At 33.4% G+C, this 24,367-nt stretch overlaps 1 protein-coding gene across 1 annotated transcript in view; it reads right to left on the bottom strand.

Annotated features, from left to right (window-relative positions):
• TPR (translocated promoter region, nuclear basket protein) overlaps positions 1–24,367 on the bottom strand; it is a 62,782-nt gene that overhangs the window by 26,942 nt on the left and 11,473 nt on the right. Inside the window, exons 8-31 of the mRNA XM_008572830.1 lie at positions 23,975–24,067; positions 23,481–23,561; positions 23,314–23,401; positions 22,470–22,610; positions 21,922–22,013; positions 21,451–21,648; positions 19,345–19,452; positions 17,891–18,117; positions 17,113–17,276; positions 16,512–16,645; positions 16,286–16,434; positions 15,124–15,286; positions 13,621–13,755; positions 12,966–13,106; positions 11,841–12,006; positions 10,358–10,524; positions 8,392–8,544; positions 7,868–7,984; positions 5,700–5,903; positions 5,412–5,596; positions 4,444–4,591; positions 2,662–2,799; positions 2,432–2,563; positions 172–302 (exon numbers count right to left, since the gene is read on the bottom strand). Of these exons, the coding sequence (XP_008571052.1) occupies positions 172–302; positions 2,432–2,563; positions 2,662–2,799; positions 4,444–4,591; positions 5,412–5,596; positions 5,700–5,903; positions 7,868–7,984; positions 8,392–8,544; positions 10,358–10,524; positions 11,841–12,006; positions 12,966–13,106; positions 13,621–13,755; positions 15,124–15,286; positions 16,286–16,434; positions 16,512–16,645; positions 17,113–17,276; positions 17,891–18,117; positions 19,345–19,452; positions 21,451–21,648; positions 21,922–22,013; positions 22,470–22,610; positions 23,314–23,401; positions 23,481–23,561; positions 23,975–24,067 (3,455 nt within the window). The remainder of the gene's footprint in view (positions 1–171; positions 303–2,431; positions 2,564–2,661; positions 2,800–4,443; positions 4,592–5,411; positions 5,597–5,699; positions 5,904–7,867; positions 7,985–8,391; positions 8,545–10,357; positions 10,525–11,840; positions 12,007–12,965; positions 13,107–13,620; positions 13,756–15,123; positions 15,287–16,285; positions 16,435–16,511; positions 16,646–17,112; positions 17,277–17,890; positions 18,118–19,344; positions 19,453–21,450; positions 21,649–21,921; positions 22,014–22,469; positions 22,611–23,313; positions 23,402–23,480; positions 23,562–23,974; positions 24,068–24,367) is intronic.

Below are 24,367 nucleotides of genomic sequence, written 5' to 3' on the forward strand. Positions count from 1 at the left end.
GCTTGCTTGACTCCACAGAGAAACAGAGGGAAAGAGGGAAAAACACATGTGAGAGCTCTAGCACTTTACATTCTTTCCAAAACCAGGAAGTAATTGCAGTCATATAAAGAGTTGAAATAAATATCTTTAAGATTTCATGTTATATGTGAATTAAGGCTTCTTTCCACATACCTTGCAATTTCGGCTTTAAGTCTCCCAATTTCTTCAGTCAACTGTTGAATACGTTTAGTATGAACTTCCTTTTCAGAAAGGAGCTTCCGATATTCTTCTGTATCTGGATCTTTCTGTTGGCTTACTAGATGCTAGAATATAAAAAATGTGTACTTTGGTTTTTTAAAGTTTCATGAAATGAATGTGCTATAATAAAATGGCAGAACATTTAGTTATGTTTACACTAGGTGTCCTGCATGAAAAGTGACCAAGGACCAAGCTATGAGATATTAAGACAGAAGATTTAGTTTGTTTAGCTAAGAAGTCTAGCCAAAGTGGAAGCGGAAAAAGCCAAACGCCATTAACTTTTCATTATTTTTTCATAACTGTGAATGAATGTTTCAGGTTTGTTACAATGAGGCCAACTAAAGGGATCCAAAGAATCACAAAGCTTTTAACATTAAATACCTAATTTCATTAAACTGAAATTAATGAAGAAATAAAGATATACATAGTGTGTTAGAACCTAAATAAACAGTTCTATCTGTAGTTGTTTGAGGAACTTCCATACTGTATTCCACTATAGCTGCACTACTTACAGTCCCACCAACAGAGTAGGAGGGTTCCCCTTTCTCTGCATCCTTGCCAGCATTTGTTATTCTCTGTCCTTTGAAAATGATGAGTCTAACTGGTTTGAAATGATATCTCAAAGTGGTTTTAATTCGCATTTTCCTGATGCTCAGTGATATTGAGCATTTCTTCATGTCTGTTGGCCATTTGTATATCCAGCAATCCCACTACTGGGCATATACCCAAAGGAATGGAAATCACCATGTCAAAGGGATACCTACACTCTCACGTTTATTGCAGCTCTATTTACAATAGCCACAAGCTGGAACCAACCAAAATGTCCATTGACAGACAACTGGATAAGGAAAATGTGGTACATATATACAATGGAATACTGTTCTTCCATAAAAAAGAATGAAACTCTGCCATTCACAGCAACAGGGAGAAGCCTGGAGAACATTATGTTTAGTGAAATAAATTTGGAACAGAAAGAGAAATACTAAATGTTCTCACTTGTAAGTGGGAGCTAAAAAAATAAACAAAGCACTCAAGCAAGCAAGATAAAGCAATCACAATAATTCATTGAACTTTCCAAAGGAGAGAACAGAACTGAGGTTAACAGAGAGTGAAATAAATTTGGAACAGAAAGAGAAATACTAAATGTTCTCACTTGTAAGTGGGAGCTAGAAAAATAAACAAAGCACTCAAGCAAGCAAGATAAAGCAATCACAATAATTCATTGAACTTTCAAAAGGAGAGAACAGAACTGAGGTTAACAGATGTGGGAAGGAGATCGGGGTTAACAAAAAATTGGTAAAGGGCCACAGAATATGATTACATTGTATAATATTAAATATACTAATTATCCTGAATTGAGTATCATATATTACACACAGGTATTGATATTGTATTCTGTACCTCAAAGATATGTACAATCGTTTCAATACAAAAATAAATCTAAACATAAAAAAATTTTAAATGCAACTGATTCCATTAACCAGGAAAGAAGCAGCAAAATGTAAGAAAAATATATCTAAATTTCAGTAGACCACTCTTCTTGATTTTTTAGAATGCTTATGTAATAAAAACAGGAATAAATGGGCTCAAAAATTATACAGTCCTATTCAGATAATAATGGTTACCATTCTAATACATTTTCTAGGTGCCAGGTGCTGGGTGAACAGCTTTACATATAATATTTAATTTCTGTCACATAACAAGTGGTACTATATCCTCATTTTATAAATGAGGAAAACTGTAGCTGGGAGGTTATGAAACTCTCAAAGGTCACATAACCAGGGCATATTTCCAACCTTCTGTTTGAATACAGAGCTGGAGTTTCTAACCATGCTATGCTATGTGGTTTCATCCCCCAAAAAGGCCCCAGGGAACAAGTTTTCTCAAAATGCTTCAATAAACTATATAAATTCCTATTTTCATACATAAAAGTATTTTGGAGATGAAATGAAAGCCTAAAACTTTGGGATTAGGGCAAATAAATGAACCCTTTGAAAAAATATACAAAATGCATCCAAAATTTCAAAAAAAATTTAGTTACAAGTTTAACGTCTGTCACATATACACATTAGACTTTCACGATAAACATGCAATAGTTTTCACTAATTCTTCGAATATTTTTACACCCCTAAATATTACCCTATTATTTCAAATCAAGATGATTCTGTTTTGGAACAGGATTAACTGCGTTTACCTGGCTCCGTGTTTTCCAGCGTTTGACATCCTCTTCTAATAACTTCTTCTCTGCTTGTAACATACCACTTTTCTCACTCAGCTCAGCATTTGCTTCTTGTAAGGGTAAAATATCTAACTCCAGTTTTCTCACCTGAAAATAGTGCCAATATTTTAACAAATGTAAAAATTCATTTATGACATCATTAAAAATAATAACATGCCTCTACTTTTGATGACTAAGCTATAAACCTTTGCTTGCATCTGCTGTAGATCCTGTTCAAGCCTCTCCTTTTCTTCTCTTAGCATCTTATTTGTCTCCATAACTACATTCATTGTTTCAGTTTTCTTCATCAGTTCTTCATGCTGAGCCATTGTTTTTGCAGTTACCTAAAGATTTCAAACATACATATACATCAACATCTAACAAGTTGAAGAGCTACCTTTGTCTACCTGTTCTAATCTTCCCTACAACAAAGTAGAGAGGATTTAAATTCCAACTTTTAAAACTTAAATATTTGTAAGTTTACATGTTTATTTTTTTGTGATGCATGCTAACTGCAAAGAGTTCAAACAAATACAAGAAATTACAAAGATGAAGGTAAAAAGACACTACAAATCCTACAAACGAATAAGGAGAATTAACATTAAAACATCAATCTACATCTCTATTTATCTTTCTGTATCTACTTTTTTCTTGCTGCGCTGAATTTATTAACAGTTCTAAAATTATGTTATTTTGATTGTTTTTTCTCTCCAGTTCAGAAATGCCTCATTTTGTACTGTTGTTTCATCATGTTTTAAGCAATTTTACTGAATATTTGTTTAACTGTGGAGAATTTTTTATCTTCTCATTGGGTCTAATTATCCTTATTTTTGCACATGACATTACTTTCTTCCCCCACCATTTTGAAAGCTATAGCATATGGTTTTCATGCTATACTGTTCATGCTTGGGCAGATATTATTTTTGATATGTGTGTTACTTCTTCACTCTTTTCCTACTGTACCTAAGACTTGGTTTTCCTTTCCAGATTTGTTTGTGGGCTGGGCATTTTCTAGTACAGTATTTGCATTTCCATAGCCCAGAGTAATCTCAAAAGGAGAAAAGACTGCAACAATATGCAATCTTTGTTAGAAATGCTGATTTTGCCCTTTTTCCTCCAAGTGTTAACATCAATGGACTGGAAGATCTGTTTATTATTTCTATGGTGAGATACATTTGAATTTGGATTGTTTTCTCAACAGGACATAATTCTAGAAATGTCAATTTCTGTTGATAACATAAATCCCATAAATTTAATTATTCACTTTGTCCAGGTTCAATGGTTTCTCACTACCAGTCATTCGACTTAGTTAAAATAAGGTAAATGTTTTAAGGTCTTAATTTCTTTCCTTCTATATGTGTGTGTATATGACTGTATCTCTTCAGAATGAGATAACTCATAAATAAGCTTTTTGGTGATAGTATGGGTTAAAGAGTCAAACTTGTGTTACAACCATCCATTTTACTATAGCACCTTCTTTTCCTTTCTTGGGTTGTTAGTTTTGACTATTTTTTACTCCTTTACTGAGAAAGAAATTTTTGCAGCAGTTTCAATTTATTATTTTATCCTAGAATGACTATACAGATGTATATACAATGACAACTATAATAAATTAAGAAAGCTGAAATTTATTATATTAAGCATACACTACATACCAGATATAGTTCTAAATGCTTCATGTGCACTAACTCACTTAATCCTATAATCATCCAAATATTATAAATGAGGAAACTAAGAGCAAGGAAGTTAAAATACACCCAAGGGTACATAGCTAATCTATCAAGCTAAACTTGAAACCAGGTAGTCTGGTTATACAGCCTTCACTCTTAACCACTATACTGTATCAGTGTTCTAAGAAATATTTAATGAACTTACAAGTTTAGACAGAATGCTATTTTCAAGTTAAATTTTATGTTGTGTTAAACAGTAGAAATATAAATGAACCTCCCTCTTTTAACAATTGCTTTCTTAAAACTTATTATACGTACCTGGACTTTCTCTCTTTCAGCATTTAGACTATCCTGCAGTTCCTGCAGCTCTCTTTCTAAAAGTTCAACCCTTTGTCGGTAACGCAGACTCTCAACCTGAGCCACCTCAAACCTAGTTTCAGCAATTTCTTTTTCTCGTCGTATGAATCTACAAGAATATATATGTTAAGGTTCTATTCTAATATTTAAAAAGCCAACAGCATAATATCTCAAAATTTGTAATTTTTTTTTTTTGTTGGTTAGCCACTACAGGGATCTGAACTCTTGACTTTGGTATCATAACACTGTACTCTAACCAACTGAGCTAAATAGCCTGCCCTTCATAACTCTAATTTTTCAGATGACAAAAATCACTCACTTTAATAACAATTTTCATGCTTTCATTAATAATACATAACGATAGGAAATAAATTTTATTTTTCATTACACTCAGCTTAAGAAAAGTATTCCTTTTTTTTTTCTTCCTTTTTGTCTTTTTTCGTGTCCGGCAACGGATCGCAAACCTCAGTGTCGCGCCCCTACCGGACCGGGACCGGCAACGGGATCGCAACCCGCGGTGTTGCTCCCACGCCTCGCTCAGCCAGTGAGCGGGAACCGGTCTGTATGTGGGATCCGAACCCTCGGCGGGAGCGCCTACCACGCTTCCCAAGCTGCGCACTGTAGCAGTGCGCCACCGGGCCGGCCCAAGAAAAGTATTCCTTTAAAAATGACCTGAAAGGCATTTAGTTTTTTAAGTGGAACCCGCTCAAGTTCTCACTATCATATTCAACTTTAAAGCCATCTATTTAATATGTCTAAAATGTTGAAAGTGACCACTAATTGAGTGGTAGTGGGTTTGTTGGCCAATAAAATAGAATGAGCTTTACATCTAAATTGTATATAACACCCTTCACTAATTTATGCATTTGCATTTTCATTTCATAGTTGTTACACCATGAAATAAAACATTAAGGATATATTTGATTTACCTGAGAATTTCTAAAACCTGTTCTTGAGATTTTCCTTCTTCACTGAGAGATATATTCAATGGGCCTTGTACACCTTCCTTCATAGAAGCAACTACCTTGTCACTTAATTTTTCAATCTGATCATGAAGTAATCTGTTTTGTTTCTCTAGATCTTCACAGCGAGACACACACTTGGAAACTTCATCCTGTAAGTCAAAAGTCTATCATAATAGCAGACTTTTCAATGTACATTAAAAAACTCCACTCTTTCAATTCGCTAGAACATTCTATTGTGATCTACAATAATACCTTTAACATTCTCTCTCTTTCCTCCCAAGATGCTTTACACTCTAACAGCTGTGATTCTGCTTTCTGGGTTGTTTCTTCCAAATGCTGGCGGACTAATGCCATTTTTGAAACCTGTTCCTTGGCAGCTTGCAGAGCTTCAACATCAGCAGCATGTAGCATCAACTCTCTCTCATACTTATTCTGAGCTTCCACAGCTATTTTAGCCTGCAAGAAATTATTCCCCCATTGACACAAAAGATTAAAAATCCATAAAGCTAGTCAGCACTTTTGAAAAAGATACACATTGAAGTTTTAGAAATAATACAAAGTAAATGTACCACAATAGATGAATAACTAAAAGTTATATTTACTTTTTGAAATATTAAATCGCTGTTAAAAATGAAACTTAGAAGACGGTGTATCAATTTGGAACCAACTTTATCAAATGAAAAGCTAAATGTAACTCAGCTATGTAAAACACACCCACACACATACAAAAATTTAAAAGAGAACAAAAAGAATTGAAAATCATTTATTTGGATATTGAATTGCAGATACAGTATTTGGCTTTAGTTTAGAATGTTATAATGTTTGGCAATAAGCCAAGGATAATTCATTTTTATCTGATTTACTTTTGAAGTCTTTCTTCCCTGCATTCCATTTTTTAAGTAACAATGACATATATAAATGATACATGTAGGGCCGGCCCGTGGCTCACTCGGTAGAGTGCGGTGCTGATAACACCAAGGCCACGGGTTCGGATCCTATATAGGGATGGCCGGTTTGCTCACTTGCTGAGCGTGGTGCTGACAACACCAAGCCAAGGGTTGAGATCCCCTTACCGGTCATCTTTTTAAAAAAATAAATAAATAAAAAAAATAAATGATACATGTATATAAGCAACAAAGAATGCTAACCAAATATACACTCAACTTAAAAATGAGAATAATATCAGGCCGGCCCGGTGGCACACTGGATAGTGTGCCGCTAGGGAAGCGCGGCGGTTGTTAAGGAAAAAAGCATGTGCACATGTGTGCATGTGTATGCAGAGAGCATGATAAACCAAACATGATAAAAATATTAACATTTAGGGAATCTGGGTGATGGTATACAGAAGCTATTTAAGCTATTTTTGCAACTTCTAACTTTGAAATTATTTCAAACTCTTTTTAAAAAGTAAACATTAGAAACAGCTGAGGCTGCATATACATAACAAGAGTGGATTTTTATAAGAAGTTATACCAAAACCAGGTGTTCAGAACAAGTTTTATTTACCCCAACAGATCTAAAATATTACTTTTTCAACATGCAATAAAAAAAATACTAAAATGACACATCATTTTTTTCAAAGCCCAGTGTATTCTGCACTCAGCTCTCCAGCACTCAACAGCCAGATGTGGCCAGAGGCTGTACTGAACGGCAGTTCTAGAAGCTTCCACACTGAGACCTACACGCGTAATAACTTCGTATAGCATACATTATACGAAGTTATACGACAACACTGAGGGTTGCGATCCGTTGCCGGACACGGAAAAAAGACAAAAAACAAAAAAAAAAAAAATGAGAATAATATCAATATCCTTACATGTATTCCTTTCCCATCCTACCATTTTAATAACTCCTACTCTCTTGTTTACTCATTTCTTATTCATAGGAAATTATAAAAAGCTTTATCACGTGTGTGTGCATATATATATATATATATATATATATTTATACACTTAAAATAATAAAGTTTTACTTTTTAAAAGTTCTGTGAAAAGTGTTGTATAGAAATCTGTGCAAACTCAGCAATGCACTAAAAATGTTATCATGAGGACCTTGTTTTGTCAAGGGAAGGTATCTCTTAACTATTTGTCTATTAATACAGTTAGTTTTCAACCGGATCTAGTAAAGGGCTACAATAGTAAAAAAAATGTTCACAGATGACAGCAAGTACACAATCATTCACCTACTCCTATTTTTATATTTTTTCCTGTTTGTCAAGATGGCTTTGTTAATAAATATTGTACTATTTACTTTTAGCCTTGATCTATACCTTTCAACTGAGTCCGACGTTTCACAAAAGTAGAAGTAATCTTGCATTTTTGTGAGATCCACCAGTCCCTAAATGCATGAATATACTCTAAAAGTCAATCTCTAGGATCAAAGCCCTTTTCTCAATATCCAGCTAGGAGAGCAATACTTACTTGTTCCTGACAGTCACGTCTGGCTTGTTGTTCATTACTTAAAGCTGTGCTTGCTCTCTGAAGAGCTTCCTGTACTTCACTCTGAACACTAGAAAGTGTTTTCTTCAACTCAGATAACTAAATAGAAAGAGTAAGATTAAAACCAGACTTAACTACAAACTTACTTGGAAGATATTAAAGACAGATTTTTAAGGATCCAATCAGCCCAAAGGACTGTTGCTAAATTTAAAACAGCAATGACCTGATATAATCCACTGTATAAGTTTTATAACTAGATATCCACTCCCTACAAATGCTTGCAAAAGTCAAGTCTCAGCCTTCTAAAAAACAGCACTAATACCTACTTCTCTATATAGTCTAAAATTTCAAAAGGAAATGTGTACAGATATAAAACATAACACTAAAATTGTTGGCTTTGTGTTCAAGAAATTTCTGTCTAGATGATCTGAATGACTAACGAGCAAGATAAAAGAATTCAAATCCTTATACAAAAAAAGACTAATATAGTTAATAACCTAATTTACCTGTTGTTCCATGCTCTCTATGGCTTTTCTTTTGTCATCCTGAAGTTCTTGTTTTTCCTTCTCTACTTCCATCAACTTCTTTTCCAGCTGTGTCTGAAACTCAGCTGACTCTTTTAAACGAACTTCAATATTCTTACGTACTTCTTCTGTCACCTTCACCATATTAAAAACAGTAGGATATAAAAATTATATGCATTTAAAATTATACAATTACTTTCTCCAAATCTAAAATAAATTTGAGAAATACTAAAATTAATGTTTGCCTTACTCTAAAAAAGAATCCATCAAATGCTGATTAAAAGATTAAAAAATGGGCTGGCCAGTTAGCTAAGTTGGTTAGAGCATAGCCTTATAACACCAAAGTCACGGATTCAGACTATACCAGCTAGCCACCAACACCCCCCCAAAAAAAACCAGATTAAAAAAACATCATGCAAATGTACCAGCATACAGAGGGTTAGAAATTGTGATTCTCATTTGATTATTAGATAGGATTCTTTAGCTAAAAATCCTTATGGGACAAAAGTCCTTAGCCAGGAGGCAAGGGCCTACAGATCGAGGGCAAGAGCCAATGGAATCAACTCTAATCACTGTTTAGGTAAGGGATTGTATACACTGATTGTTAACTAGTTGTTCATGTATTGATTTCATTAAGAGATTTGAAAAGAATCGCTGTAGGAAAATATGTGAGATATGTTTGCTGTAAGGAAAACTTTTTGTTAACGGAAACCTAAGGTATAATCACATATAGATTTAATCATAGGAATGCAATGATTGTTTTAGCTGTTATAAAAATAGTCATATCTTAAGTTAAAGATAATGATCACAGTGTAACTAGCTTAACATTTCACTAATTGTACTTTGGTATGTCATGCTGTTAGTTTTAATGATGTTACTATGTTCCATTGTTTAAGATATACTTAGCCATGGATAACAACTGTCACATAGCTGATGTCTGACAACTGATTTTTCTTGTGAAACTTCCTTGTCTTTATAATAAAAACAGAAGCTAACTTTGAGTTGGGTCTGTACCCAGATTCCTCCTTCTAACAGAGGAGTTGCTGAGGTGCAGTCCGTTCGAACTTCTCATTACATTCATGTTGCTTTAAGTAATCTCTGTTGTGTCTCCCTTACACAGCAAGAAGTGTAACACCAGCATAATTTACCTCTGTTTGTCAACTTGGCTATTAGCCATTTTTCTCTTTTTGAAATAAAATTTCCAATCTCTCAATTCTAACATCCATTTGCCAAATCCATGTGTGCTACCACTGAAAGGCATTTTCCTCACACATTTTTGAGTTCCACAGATGCAAACCACAAAAGGATCTTTTAAAATTGTGGCCCTAGACTACTTCTATAACCTACAAAATGAACTTTATATTCTCCAATCTACCACATTAATCTTTCTGATTAAAAAAACCTTCTGGTTACAACATGTTAAAGAAATCAATGGCTCTTAATAAACCTACAGAATACAACATGACATTTAAAACATTCCATATTTGGTTCTCAAATAATTGTATCCCTCACTATTTCACTTCATAAATTCAGTATGCTAGCCAAACTGTCATCACCTGAAGCCTTTCTAGCTTGGCTAAGGGCTCCTACGACATGGAATACCTGTCTACTACCTTTGACTATCCAGTTGATACCTTCATTAAAGGCTCTGCACAAATGTCATCTCTCTTGTGAAGCCACGCATACCCAAGAGACAAATAACCTTCTTTACCTCTCATTCTCCTCAACATTTGATCTGTATCTTTCGTACAGCAATGATACCCTCCCCCTTGCTTTATGGATTTTGCATGATTTTGTTTTATTTGGCTTATTAGATTCTAGCACTTTCAGGAGGTAAGGGCAATGATGTCAGTCCAATTCACACCACTGTGCCTTACACAAGCAGACTCCTAATTAAAAAAGAAAAAGTTAATAAATATGTTCAAATAGAATTCAGAATCGGACATACCTGTTTTTCCTTGTTCAGTGATTCTTCTAAACTGGTAACCATTGCTCGATACTGTTCCACATTACTGGTACTTGTTTTGAGTCTCTCCTTCAAGTCATTTACCTGCTCTTCTGCCTGCCTTAGCTGACTCAGAAGATCATCCACATCTTCTTTGTCACTAAGCTGACCTAAAAGATGTATCAGCTCTATTAAAACTAACACTTTAAATTAACATTTTAAATGGCTTTAGAGATAATCATTATCAAAGAGTTTGTAAAATTAGAATTAAGGGTCAAATATAGACGTACTTAACTGTCTAGAAAGTATATTTTAATCCATGCTGAATACCAAGATAAAAAGTAATAGCTGCTTTGTCATTATGCTACTTCTTCAAAAAAATTCAAATATTTGAAATCTAATGTTATAGAAATTAAAAAAGATTTAAAAGAATATCAAATACAATCATGCACAGCATAATGTCGTTTCAGTCAATGACAGACCATAAACATGACAGTGGTCCCATAAGATTATAATGGATCTGAAAAATTTGTATTGCCTAGTGACATCACAGCCTTCTTAACTTCATAAGTGCAAGGAATTATCACATAGGAGCAACTGGCTATACTGTATAGTCTAGGTGTTTAGTAGGTTATATGATATAGGTTTGTGTGAATACATTTCTTAGAACATATCTCAGTGGTTAAATAACAGATGGCTATATTTCCACTAAACTGATGGTAGCTCCTTGAAGACATGGGCTGAATTCTTAATCTGTTATTTAAACATTACTTACTCTAAAACATTAAATCTTACATCATTTAGCCCAATTTTTTTTTTATCTAAAAGGCGTGGAAAAGAAATAAACTGCAGGTTGAAAAGAATTTTTCTTATCGTATGATATCAACAAGAAAAGACTATTACATAATTATTATATATGCATCAGGTCTATATACGTACACGTATGCATACATATACTTCTTATATTATTTATTTGTTTCCCTTCTACTAAGAACTAAAACAATTTGAAATGGTATATTCTCCAAGGGAAACAAAACCTAATGAAACAAATCTTTTATTTGAGGTTACCAATAAGCAAAAATTAGAAAGAAGTCTTTAAAAATCAAATGAATTATTTCTTTAAGTAAACCTTATCAATAAAGATTTAGTAAATAACCTCATCTCAAAAGGGAGAGAGTTAAAAATTCAAATATTAACCCCTTCCAAAAAGAACAATTTTTAAAGTACCAACAAATGGTTTCAAGAATTGGAAAACTCAGATCATACCTTGGGTCAGGTGCCACAAGGAACTACTTCACATATAGGACCGTGAATTTATTAATTTAAGCCCCAAACTTAGCTTTATTATACAAAAAATGGGGTTTTTTTACCCTCTTTATTGGCATCCACAAAAAAACCCCCTATTTATTTACAGGAAATATTATGAACCTAAAAAAGTATTTGTTTTATTTATTTAATATTTTATCAGTCTACTTTATTTATTTACCTTTACCAGTTCTCTGTGAGGACTGAGAAGTAAGTTGTACTTCCATATTACTGAGATGCTGTTTCAGTGTAATGATTTCCTTTTGAGCATTTTTTAATAGTTCCTTTGTGTTATGATGAAGATTTGTCTCGGTATCAAGCTGTCTCTTTGTATCTAAAAGTTGAACCTATAAGAAAAAATACATTAACCCCATAAACACTATTTTTAGCTTCCTAAGTAACTAGAGACCTAAGTTATCTTTTTATAGACCCTCAGAACTCTGGCCAGGATACAGTAACAGAAAACAGATCCACCTTCTCACCTGAAACAACTAAAGAAACCAGATGAAACAACCATGATCAATGAGATGGGAAACAAAAGAGGTGGACCCTGTAATTGCCCTGCTTTACTGACTTAAAAGTTCCTAGGCTATGACAGAGAGGAGGAGAAAAGAGGCAGAGGCTAGCAGACTCCCTGAATTGAGAACACAGATCTGAGAGTCCAGGGAAACTAAAGGAACTCGACTTCATAAGACAATATCAAAGAGAAGAAAGCTTCACAGAGTACCCTGGACATCTTCAGAGGGTCCTCCTGGAACAATTCAGCAGAGTAGCAATCAGTTCGTGTATGTGAGGAGATTACACCAGACAGGGGAAAGAAGGATCCAAAGGGATTAGAATGAAGAGTGCTTGGCACTCACAGGAAGTCAGGAATAATGCCTGTTCCCAGCAGCCAGACTGAAAAAAACTCATAATTTAATGGACACTGAGACTAGTACTCAGGAAGGTCTTGCCTCAGTAATGGAGAATAATTAGTACTAGACTGAGCATTCCTCTGAGCCCACCTAATACATCATAAAAAGCAATACACAGAAGAATCAAACCATTTTTAATAAGCTTTACTACATCCTAGAACAAAGCTCAAGAACATTTAAAGGAATGCAAAGATATCTAGAGCACCCAAAAAGGTAAAACTCACAATGTATGGCACCTGACCAGAAACTACTAGGCATACAAAGAGGCAAAAAAACCCCTTAGAGTCCATAGTAAGTTTTTTCAAAACCAAGCTTGAATTTGGATGGCAGTGTGTCTACACACCAGATTAATTACTAAACAGAACAGAAACTCAGAACACTGACAGACTCACATCTAGATTTCTAGTAAGCGTATGCCTTTGTTCCACCTCATTTTCCAACTTCTTCTTTAGATGAGAGATCTCATGTTCCAGTTTCTCTATCTGGTTACTAAGCCTTTGTTTGGTTTCTGTCTCAGATCGCTCCAGTATTCCCTAGAACAATGAAAAGTTTTTTGGTTATACTTAAGAAAAAAGTCAAAACAGAAAAGCAATACAAAGAAAACTAAAGGCTACAGAGAATTATGGAATTATAATCTATTTCTACATGTAGAGGTTAAGATCTAGAATGTTTACCAAGAAAGTATTTTTCATATTAAAACATCTACTTAATAGGAAAAAAAGTTACAATAGTCATTCAGATTTCCTGAAGTTTTAAGGAAAAATAAAAGCTAAAGAATTAATCTTGTAAAGAGCTAAGCTGTACAGGACCCAGTAAACGTACACCTGAAGATCAAACTTGCCAAATGCATGATTTCAATCAATTCTTTCAATGTTTTATTTAAAATATTTAAATGTCTTAATAAACTCCCAAATTCAATGATCATCATAATGGATGACAAATGACAGATAAATTTTTTAATTAAGAAAAATGAGAGAATACAAGAGTAAAACTAATTTAAACTTAACTTCTATAAATTTTTTTCAACACGTGCTTTTTGTTGGTTACCTGAATTGTTTGCAGATTAGTTAGTAGCAAGTTCTGCCCTCTTTGTTCAGCTAACAAGGACTCTCGTTGCTGAGAAAGGCGAACTTCTGATAATTTTAGCATTTCCTTTTCCTTCTTCAAATTTTCTGCTCTTACCTTGAGGCAAATACAAGTGAAAGAAAAAACATTGGAAAGCCATGTCAAATGTAATAATACAATTATAAAGTTAAAATGATTCTTTCATCACTAACTATTTCTTAATGCTATTTACAGACTATACCTTCTTATTATATAAGGATATATAGCTCTCAATTTCATGTGTTGAAATAAAAAGCAAAAATTTATGGAAATACTAATAGATCAAAGGAAAAATCTTTCAATTACCACAAATACTCACGATTTCTTTGCTCTAACAAACCAGACTTTAAAAAAATAGCAACAAAAATCTAAAATGCCAGAGTAAAACACCAAAATGATATAACTATGCTATAGTCACACCTGCATACTACTGAATTATTCAAGTTTCAGAATCCAAATTGTTTTCTGAGTATCTGCTTGAAAGTGATGACTGATCTATTTAAATTTTTTTGCCCCCATAAGAGTACACTCTGAATCTCAGGGAATTTGAGAGAGTGCTATAAAAATCAATATTCTCAAAGTATTCATATTTACACACAATGAGTATTACACACATATTTACACACATCAATCATAAAACTCACTCCACCAGTTTAAAAAAGGAAGTGGACGTACGATAAAAATAAAAGAATAGAACAGAATTAGAAAACCTGGGATCAAGTCCCAACCAACCCATACCTCACGACAGTCCAAAAATAGGCAAACTACCTATTAGCTCTTAAGTCTGTTTCTCACAGGTAAGATGGGGGACGATTGTACCTAGCTTACAAGTAATGATCAAAAAAAGATGGGAGAGATAATTTTATAATATAAAACACTATAGAAAAAATTTTATCATTCCAGAACCCAGTACATGGTTTAAGGTATTATTAATTTTAGACATTTATATTCCAGTTAAAACTCAGAAATATAATTCAATATGATGAAATTTTTAGTTCTTTATTAGAGATGAGCAAGAATGGATAAAATACATTAATTTAGACAAACAATTACCTACAAATTTATTTCGAAATGGAAGTTTAGTAAGGAAATCTCAGTCCAGGACAAAAATGAAAAATGAACTTCTTTCCTTCTTCAATCTTAATAGAAACAATTACACTACTAATGCACAATTGGCTATCTGGAAGCTAGGTAATAAAGACTCATAATCCACAAACCTTTCAAATATCTAAATCATATCAATCAGTAAAATAAAAGTAATAACTAAAGAAATGTCAAAGGCATTTATAATGCAAGTAAGATGGAGGATACTGGTCTTACTTCCGCAACAGCTAGCTTTTCATTTGCTCCTCTCAAATCTTGAGTCATGGTATTGATGATCTGTTCCTGCTTTTGAGTAGTTGCAGTGAGTTTCTGATTTCTCTCGTGTAGGGATACTGGTCTTACTTCCGCAACAGCTAGCTTTTCATTTGCTCCTCTCAAATCTTGAGTCATTGTATTGATGATCTGTTCCTGCTTTTGAGTAGTTGCAGTGAGTTTCTGATTTCTCTCGTGTAGGGATGTTATTTCTCGACGATATCCTTCAACATTATCTTGCAGCATTTCATAACTTATATGAAAGAAAAATAATTCTGTAAGCAACTGAAATATTACATCCTATTTTAGTTCCTTGAAGAATTCCACAACAGCTTAATTTTACATAATTAAGAATATGAAAAAGTGGCTTATGTAATAATGTAAAACCATTCTTTTTTCCAAACTCCAAATTTAGTGGTTGATTCAAGTTCTAAGCAAACACAGTATTTTATGCTGAATAACTTTTTAATCTTACTCATTTTTAAAAAAAAATTAGTATATTCAAAACAATGCTAATACAATGTATACTCCGGACACCCACCACATGCAGTATGCGATTTAAGATATTTATGCATTGTTAGTGATGGATTTTTGACAGTCCTTTTTTCCTTCGTAATCCTTCATTGTATTTGGCTGTCCAGAGGTATCAACATAATAAAAAGGTGCTTCAATTGGAGATGGTGAACTATTAGATGCATAGGAGTAACTGCCTGCTATATCCATACAAAACCAGTTTTTATCATGTACTATATAAAAACAAATTTTGTCCTAACATGTGAATCATTCAATGAATCTAATAACACATAACCACATTAAGAAAATTTATTATTATTCAATTATAGGTGACCAAGGAAGTGAATTTCCCTAAAATTACCTAGCACTTGCTTCTCTTCTACTTAGAAAAGGCTGAATAAAATTTGTTCCCATTTCTCTCATGCTCTGGTGCATTTGCAAAAGAATTAAAATGCCTAAGAACAACAGGTCCTACATGAACAACAGTCTTCAGTTTCAAGAAGGGAAACAAAGCAACATTCCTTAATGGACTTCAACTTATTTAAACAAATTTAACCCCTTAATGCTGTCCAGGAGAATTATTAACCACTATTAAAAAACAAACCACCACAGCTTCTCATCCTGGAATATCATCTACAAAAAAGCAACACTATTACAAATTAACCCTTGAATTTGACTGATTTGAATACTTAAACATAACGTTTAGACTTTATTAATTTTTGAACAAAAAAATATTTACCGTTTAGAAGCAAAATCTAATTGGGTAGACATTTTGGTGTTTTGTGATCGCAAATCTGTAACTTGCTCCTGAAGTTTCTCAAGCTGCTCATTCTGTATTTTTTCGTTATCCGTTTTTTCTTTTTTGTAGTTCTCAAAAATTTCCTGCAACTAAATATTGGAGATCATTAGAAGACAACACTGTGTTTTCTAAAAACCCAACCCAAAGACAAAGGTGTGATCTATACCTGTTTAAGGGCAGCTTTAGCTTCTATAGCCTCTGTTGATTCAATAACAGGTACTGGAGCAGGAGTGGAAACTGTTTGTGATGTACTTGAACGTTTTGGAGTTGACACAAGTGAAATATCATCTAAGCTTGAAGCTTCAGAAAAGTAAAAAGACTGATAAAATACTCTGTTGGTTTTTATAAATCTGCTTTAATCTAGAATTTCTTTGCAAATACATCATTACCAAACCAATAAGCTAGACTTCTTTAAATGAAATCGTAAGATTATAGGCGTTTTGAAACAAGGACTCTAATAAACAATGTATAAACATTGTTTTTGGTTTCTGATTACAAACAAATTAATATTTATAGAAATGCTAAAAACATAACCAAAATAAATATTCTAATTCACTGATTCTAAGATGCACACTTTTCAACAATAGTCAGCATTTCTTCTCTCTCATTAATACATAAAATAGTGGCATGTTTCAGAATTGATATGTTATAATCGATCATATATGGTATTTAAATTTGAAGCTACTATCATTATAGTGGCTACTGCTCATGCTGCAAAAGCCACTCCCTAATATACATTTCTAAAATATTTCCTTACTATAACCTACCTTGTAAGGGAATGACAACCCCTGTTGTTTGTGACAATAAAATACGGTACATATCACGCTGACGAACTATGGAATCAACAAGCTGCATCTGATGTTGTCGTGACTCACGGAGTTGTTCCAGTTCAGTGAGAGAGGTCTCGAGTTTGTGCTGAAGCTCAGTGATCCTACAGAGTGAGAAATTAGTCTATTTCACAGACAGAACAGAGTCAGGCAATTATATTTTCTACTGAAAAGTACCCAAGCATCTTAGTCTACCATTTAGGCACAGGGTAGATTTTTCATCACTCTTATCACTTCTTTTTTCTTCTGCTGATACATTAAGGGCCATTTAAAAAATCTCCCCTATACAGAACTCTGGTACTCAAACTGACCAATGCAATACAAACAATTTGTTTGCAAAAATGAAATCCATTCCACTCAGTCCAAAAATCAGTCTTCTTGCTTTCACAGCCATTCCTCCTCCTTCCTCTAGCACCAGACATTTTTTTGGAATAAAAACTCTTTATCCTTCTTGAGTAATTCCTACATATATTCTCCATGAAGCCTGCTGGTCTGTTCCCTGAAACCTAGGCTAGGTCCTCCATCTCATTGCTTCCACAGACAGGCTTTTATCTATTACAGCACTAATCACATTGAACTGAAATTACCTACTTATTTATCTATTTTATTATCATTATTATCTATCCTTTCTGCCTCATGCATAAACTGAGGTCACTGTTAGGGGCACACGAGAGATTTCAATAAATGTCTGCTGAACAAACTGAGGTAAATTACATACTTGGATGAAGTTGTTTCTTGTTCTTCTCTTTCTCTGGTTTCCCCAAGTTCTCTAAGAGCCACTAAGAGACGCTGATTTTGCTGTTGAAGCTCCTCAATATTTCTGTAAGATACTAGATGCTGTGATATTACTTCAGATGAACTACTTATATCAGCAGAGCTTACTTCCTCATCTCGAATTACATGGTTACCCCTTGCTTCTTCAAGTTCCATCAAAAGCACTCTAATCTAAAAATGAAGTTTTAAAGTGTTATCAAATAGTATTAACTTTGATTCTAGAAATGTTTACAAGAATATGAAAATATTCTTTCTTTTTTTTGGTGGCTGGCCAGTACAGGGATTGAACCCTGGACATTGTTATTAGAATCACAGTCTAACCAACTGAGCTAACTAGCCAGTCCTAAAATTTTCAAATGAAAACATCACTAATGAAAACCCTCAACTTGTACTAACTTAAATTATCTTAAAAAACAAAGCATTCATGGGCCGAGGCCGTGGCACACTCGGGAGAGTGCGGTGCTGGGAGCGCTGCAGCGCTCCCGCCGCGGGTTCGGATCCTATATAGGGATGACCGGTGCGCTCACAGCACTCACTGGCTGAGCGCGGTGTGGCCGGTCTCAAAAAGGACCAAAAAAAAAAAAAAACCCCAAAGCATTCAGCCTTATCATTTTAGGTGTTAAAATCTAAATTAAAAAATTTTAATGAAAAAAAAATTAAGTATATAATAAAAGAATTTATTTAAAAGTAGCCAAATCACAATTCTAAAAAATGACCCCATTTTTGTAAAACAATGATCAAATAAAACTCACACAGGTATATACATATCCATTTTGTGTGTGTGCTTACGTATGTAATGTATGGTAGGGCAGAGGGAGAGCATGGAAATTAGGTTTTTAAATGAAAAGCCATATAATTTAATGCCATTCATGTGAAATTTTTATGTGTCTTATGTGTGTGTGTACACATAAAAATCAGGGAAAAATATATAAGAGAAATGCATTTACTGACTTGTTCATTAAAAAAGAAAAAGTGACAGAGTAATAAATACACTTTTATTTCAGTAAAAACAAACAACTCTTACATATGCTTATATATGCTCATGTGTTTGTACATTTAAGGAGAAGTAAGTGAAAGAATAGACACCAATCTGTTAACTGGTTATACTCTAGGATTTGCAGAGTAATGGAATGAGCGTTGGAGAAAACTTTTACCTTTTAATTGTTCACTTATTATAACCAGTACCTATAATTTGAAAATTTATAAAAAAAAAACAAAAAAGGGAGGGGAGTGTGAAAAAACGATGACTTAGTTAAAACTCTGCAGACTAGTACTCCTAACTGATCAGAATTTCATACGCAGTAGTTCTATCTTAGATACCTTCAAATTAATTTAAATATTACTGAGCAGCCAGTATAAAAAAAAAAAAAAACAGGAAAACCCCCCCAAAATTCTAACCTGCTGTGAAAGATCTTTTATTTGTATTTCCATTCTTTGATTCTCTCTTTCAAGTACAGATGAATGTTTGTTAGCTTTATCAGTATCCTCTTGTAATCGCTGAATCTCCTTTAAAATGTAAATTCAAGGGAAAATTCTGTAATTCCTTCTAGGACTTACTTTAGAAATGAAACAGGTATATGAATAATAAAAATATATACCCAAATACCATAATAATCAACTTTTAAACTAAAAAATATTCTTTCAAATATAGCAGCCTCTAAAAAACAGAAATTCTGTATAAACATGAACACACTACTTCTTAGTAAACACCTCCCATCATTATAATGCTTGTAACTGTATGAAAATGACTGGAAATTTGCCATCCCCTACCAAACTCATTCTGAACTACAATCTTATAGCCCTATCAAATTCACAGCATATTACCAAATGATGTCACAGAAATGCTCTCAAAGGCTTTGTTACTAAGACAAAACCACAGGACTACAGTACGGTGACAATCAATATTAAATTGGTCATATATTTAATAAATGTTAAGAGTAAAATACATTGGGTAAGATGCAAAAAAAGACATTTTTTTAAAAAAAAATCCTGCTATAGGCACAAAAATCTTACAGCTTTGAAATCTTGTTTTATCTCATACTCATGCAAATTTCTTAAATGAGTTGTTTTCACCTAGGTGTTTTAAATATTATTCAAATTAAAGATGATTCATGTTTATCCCAGCCTTTGAAATACCTCTAAGCACACTTCCCTAAAGGTATGCATAAATCAATTTCAGTAGGAACAAATGTGACAAAATGAAATAGGCAAAGGTGCACAAACGATAGCAATGACACAAATCTACTGAGTTGGAAACAGGATTAATTAAGATGACAAAGAAGAAAGTAATCTGGTCGTAAAATCATTAGAACCTTACAAATCAGCATTACAAAATCTAGACAGAAGGATATGTGGTATACGTTATAAACAGAAAATTCAGCTATAAAAAGACACAGAAATTATAAATTCTTCAGCAGTTATGAAAAAGTATTTAAAGGATTTTTATCACTGTTATTGTACATTAATGAAATAGATTTTTTTCCGTAATAAACAGATGCTGTTATCTAATTCTTAAGCCCCTTACCTCACTACCCCTCCTCCTCCTTCAGAAAACAAGAAGCTTCAGGCAAAACCCCCACTCTCAACAGAGAGAAACTCAAGAAGATCTAATTAAATTCAAGGGACTTCTGTGCAAACCAAGCTTCAAGGGTGATGAGTGGGGATGGGGGTGTGTATATCAAAAAGCCATATTCCCAATCAGAGTAAGACTGTTAGACTTCATTTGATTCAGAATAAAAACAGTATAAGATGTAATATACCTGGATTTATGCTGACTTCTAAATTGCAATAGCAGCAAAAATTTCATTTTGAATTAAGGATATAATTTATTTATATTTTTCTCCAAAAAAAGAAAAACAAATTTATTAGTTTAGAATAGGAGATATAAATTCATTTAGCTAAATTTCCTCAATAAAACTTCCCTTAGTAATATTAACAGTTGTACCCTAAACCCAAAATATTTTTAATCACTATCTATTAAAAAGTAATAGAGGTAAAGGTTATTTGAATTTCCTTGACACTTTTAAATGAAAAGGAACAATAACAAAATAATGTATACAAAGATACACCAAACAGTGAAATAGCATTAAAAAGGAGTTCTAACCTATGGTCAAACAATTTTATAGTTTCTAGACAGAATATCACAACCATTTCATAAAGAATGATAATGCTAGATTTAGGAGAGTTCTATTAAAAAGAGAGATTATAACTTTAATTTGAAGAGTGGTCCAAGGAGATTTGGCTATTACCTTCCACTAGAGAATCCTAAAGAAAACACACCATATGCCTTAAAAAACGTAAAAGGCTCTCTCAATTTTAGCTGAATACAGGTAGAACATTTTGCGTTTAGAGGTATTTAATAATGTAATGAGAAATTTCAAAATGTATAATTACCATATCTCTGACAAGTGTATTTATCTTTTTCTGACTGAAACACTTAAAGAACCACTTAGTAAATGACTTCTCATTTGTATTTTTCTGCTAAAATTTAGAAATGGAACCAACCTTCATAGCTTGTTCAAGTTTAACAGATAAACTTGCCACAGCTTTCTGTGCACGTTCATACTCCTCACGCTGGCGTTTTAAAATAGGTGCTTTTGCTTCAACTTCTTTCACTATTTCATCTAGATATTTATTAATTCTTTTGTTCTCTAGTTTCTCCAAAAGCAACTGATCCTGAGTTTCCACGTAAGCATTATACAGCTGAAAGTAGAAGAGGGATTGTTTCAAATCTAAGCATAACAGAAGTATGTAGTCTATCTAGTTTCATTAACATTCTTTAGAACTTACACAAGATGAAAATATTTACTATATGTCACACAGAACTGAGAACTAAAGAAAGCCTTTCCTAGAATGACGCATTAATCATCAGACGATTTTAAAAATAATTTTTTGGCGGAATTAAGTTTCAAAGAGATCTGAACACCTTTGCTGAAGGAAAACAATTAGTTTAACAAGATTTAATAGCATTCGTACCTCAGTTAATTTCATGCCAGGTTTCACTATCTTAGCTACGGCGGCTGCAGTAGGAGACATGGCTGCAAGCTCTTCTTCGGATAATATAGCTCCTGTGCCAACACATAAAAATCTAATATATTTTTGTAAAATCTCAAACTAAATTAAGCCATTAATAATTTTTTCAAGACAGGTAAAAGTGACACATACTGTTCGTTACATAGTGACACATACCGTATATTACATAATAATTCCTATGAAGATTTTAAAAATATGACATCAAAAAGTAATGCAACACAGCCCGATTGTAAAACTCATGCAATAATTTTAACTAACACTATCCTCGGAATTGACATACAATTATGTGTGATCAAATGATACTTACATCTGACAATTTTGTAAAGGCACAGATAGAATAACTTTGAAATAAAAATAAATTCTAATGATATAACTTGATGCAGTTTCCTACATCACAGCATGACAGAAAAATACTATTAGTGAAATTAAATGACTATTATGTTGGTAAGTTCTAGCATTTCAAGTCATTAATGAGCATCTATTAGCCATACCTTTACGTTTTGTGGCAGAAAGCAGGTCATTTGCATTCTCTAATTCCTTCTCCAACTTCCCTATTTTCTCGAGCATTTCTTTTTCCATCTGATCTTTGGACTCCTCTACCTCTAGAAGATGATCCTGTATTGCTTTGTTGGCTAAAAACATTTTTAAAGACATAATATTCAAACATACAATTAAAATCTTGCCGTTTATAAAAATTTAACAGAATAGTTCACTTTTCCCTTCAGCAGACATTAAATTGTAGAGAGACTGGACCTGGCAATTATTATCTACTAAAAGCTCTTGCTCTACTCTACTTATAATTCCTGAAATGTGCTGGCCTGGTGATTCTGTTTCTCCTTTGATGTCTCTTATCCACAGGAAAATAAGGGAACTCAAATGGTAAAAAAGTGGTTCTAGGAATATCTTTGGTTTCTGTTTTGATCTTTAGTCTGGAAAATAAGAAACTGGAAAAGACCATAAAGGAAAACATTTAAGAAAGCATGAATTTAAGGAAATAAAATATGCTATTGATAACTTAAAAAGGAAGGCTTATTTATGGAGTAAAAGAGTACCCAAATTACAAATCCGTATATACTTATCAGAGTAAATATTTCAAAAATGGAAAAGTTTCTCATTAGAAATCAGAAAATTACATATGATTATTAGATGAAAGAAACTACCTATATTTTCAAATATACTACTTGCTTAAAATATAGCTGTTTTTCTTAAATCCAAGGATCTTTCTCCTATACCAAATTTTGTCCCTAATAAAATTAAGTCTAAATTCTAAGCCCATCAATCTACACAAAGATTAAGAAAAAACAAAATGATCTTCCCATAACTGAAAATGCTTACCTTCTCCAGCTTCTTTCAAAAGTTTGTGTAGTTCGTCCACTGCCCGGGTTAGTTCATTGCTCTTTGCCTCTGAATCATCAGCAGCACTCTAAAAGTTAATCTTAAAAAGTTACCAAACAGCCAATAATGCAACATTGGGACACTAACATGTGTGGTGGAATATTTACCTTGTACAGGTTAGAGAGTTTTATGTGAGCATTTAATTCATTATGGAATTTCTCTTCCATACTGGCCTGTTGTTCCTTGGCCTGAAAAACATAACACAACTATAGAAGTCTAGTTTGAACTAAAAATAGAATGTTTATCAAATGCCAGGTTAAAAAAAAAATCCATTTTTGTAAAGTAATAGATAAAGATAAAAACACTAAAATTAAAATCAGTTTTTGTGACAAAAATGAATTATTTTAAGGATAAAATATTATAGATATTTTTTAACAAAGTAGAATAGTGAAAAGATATTAAAATTAACTAATACTCATTTTTACACAGTATTTTGGATAAAACATATAATTGCTATTTCTAATTCTATTTTATCCTAGCTACATTCTGGTTGTTTTACAGTGCCAGGGACAGATTAAAACATATCACTTTGTAAAATAACCGTTTCATAAGTGCTTCAACATTTTTGTAAAAAAAGCTTATTTAAAGTGATCATCTATACCTCTTTTAACTTGTTCAACAGATCCTCTACATGCTTTTGAAGATGCTCACTTGATGTTTTTAAGCCATTCATCTGTTCTTCCAGTCTAGAAACCTAGAAACAAAATAGTGGGATAGGAAGGATATCATATTAACTAAAATTAATTTGACATGAGGTTTACACTGCCAAGCCAAAGAAAAATAACCCCCACCCAAAAAAGCAATTTACAAAAAATTCACATATTTAAGGGCCAGCCCGGTGGCGCACTGGATAGTGCGCCGCTTGGGAAGCGCGGCGGCGCTCCCGCCCGAGGGTTCGGATCCCACATACAGACCGGTTCCCGCTCGCTGGCTGAGCGAGGCGCGGGAGCAACACCGGGGGTTGCGATCCCGCTGCCGGTCCCCGGGCCCGCAC

Source organism: Galeopterus variegatus, unplaced genomic scaffold (genome assembly GCF_000696425.1).
Source record: "Galeopterus variegatus unplaced genomic scaffold, G_variegatus-3.0.2 Scaffold841, whole genome shotgun sequence".
In the NCBI taxonomy this organism is placed as follows: Eukaryota; Metazoa; Chordata; class Mammalia; order Dermoptera; family Cynocephalidae; genus Galeopterus; species Galeopterus variegatus.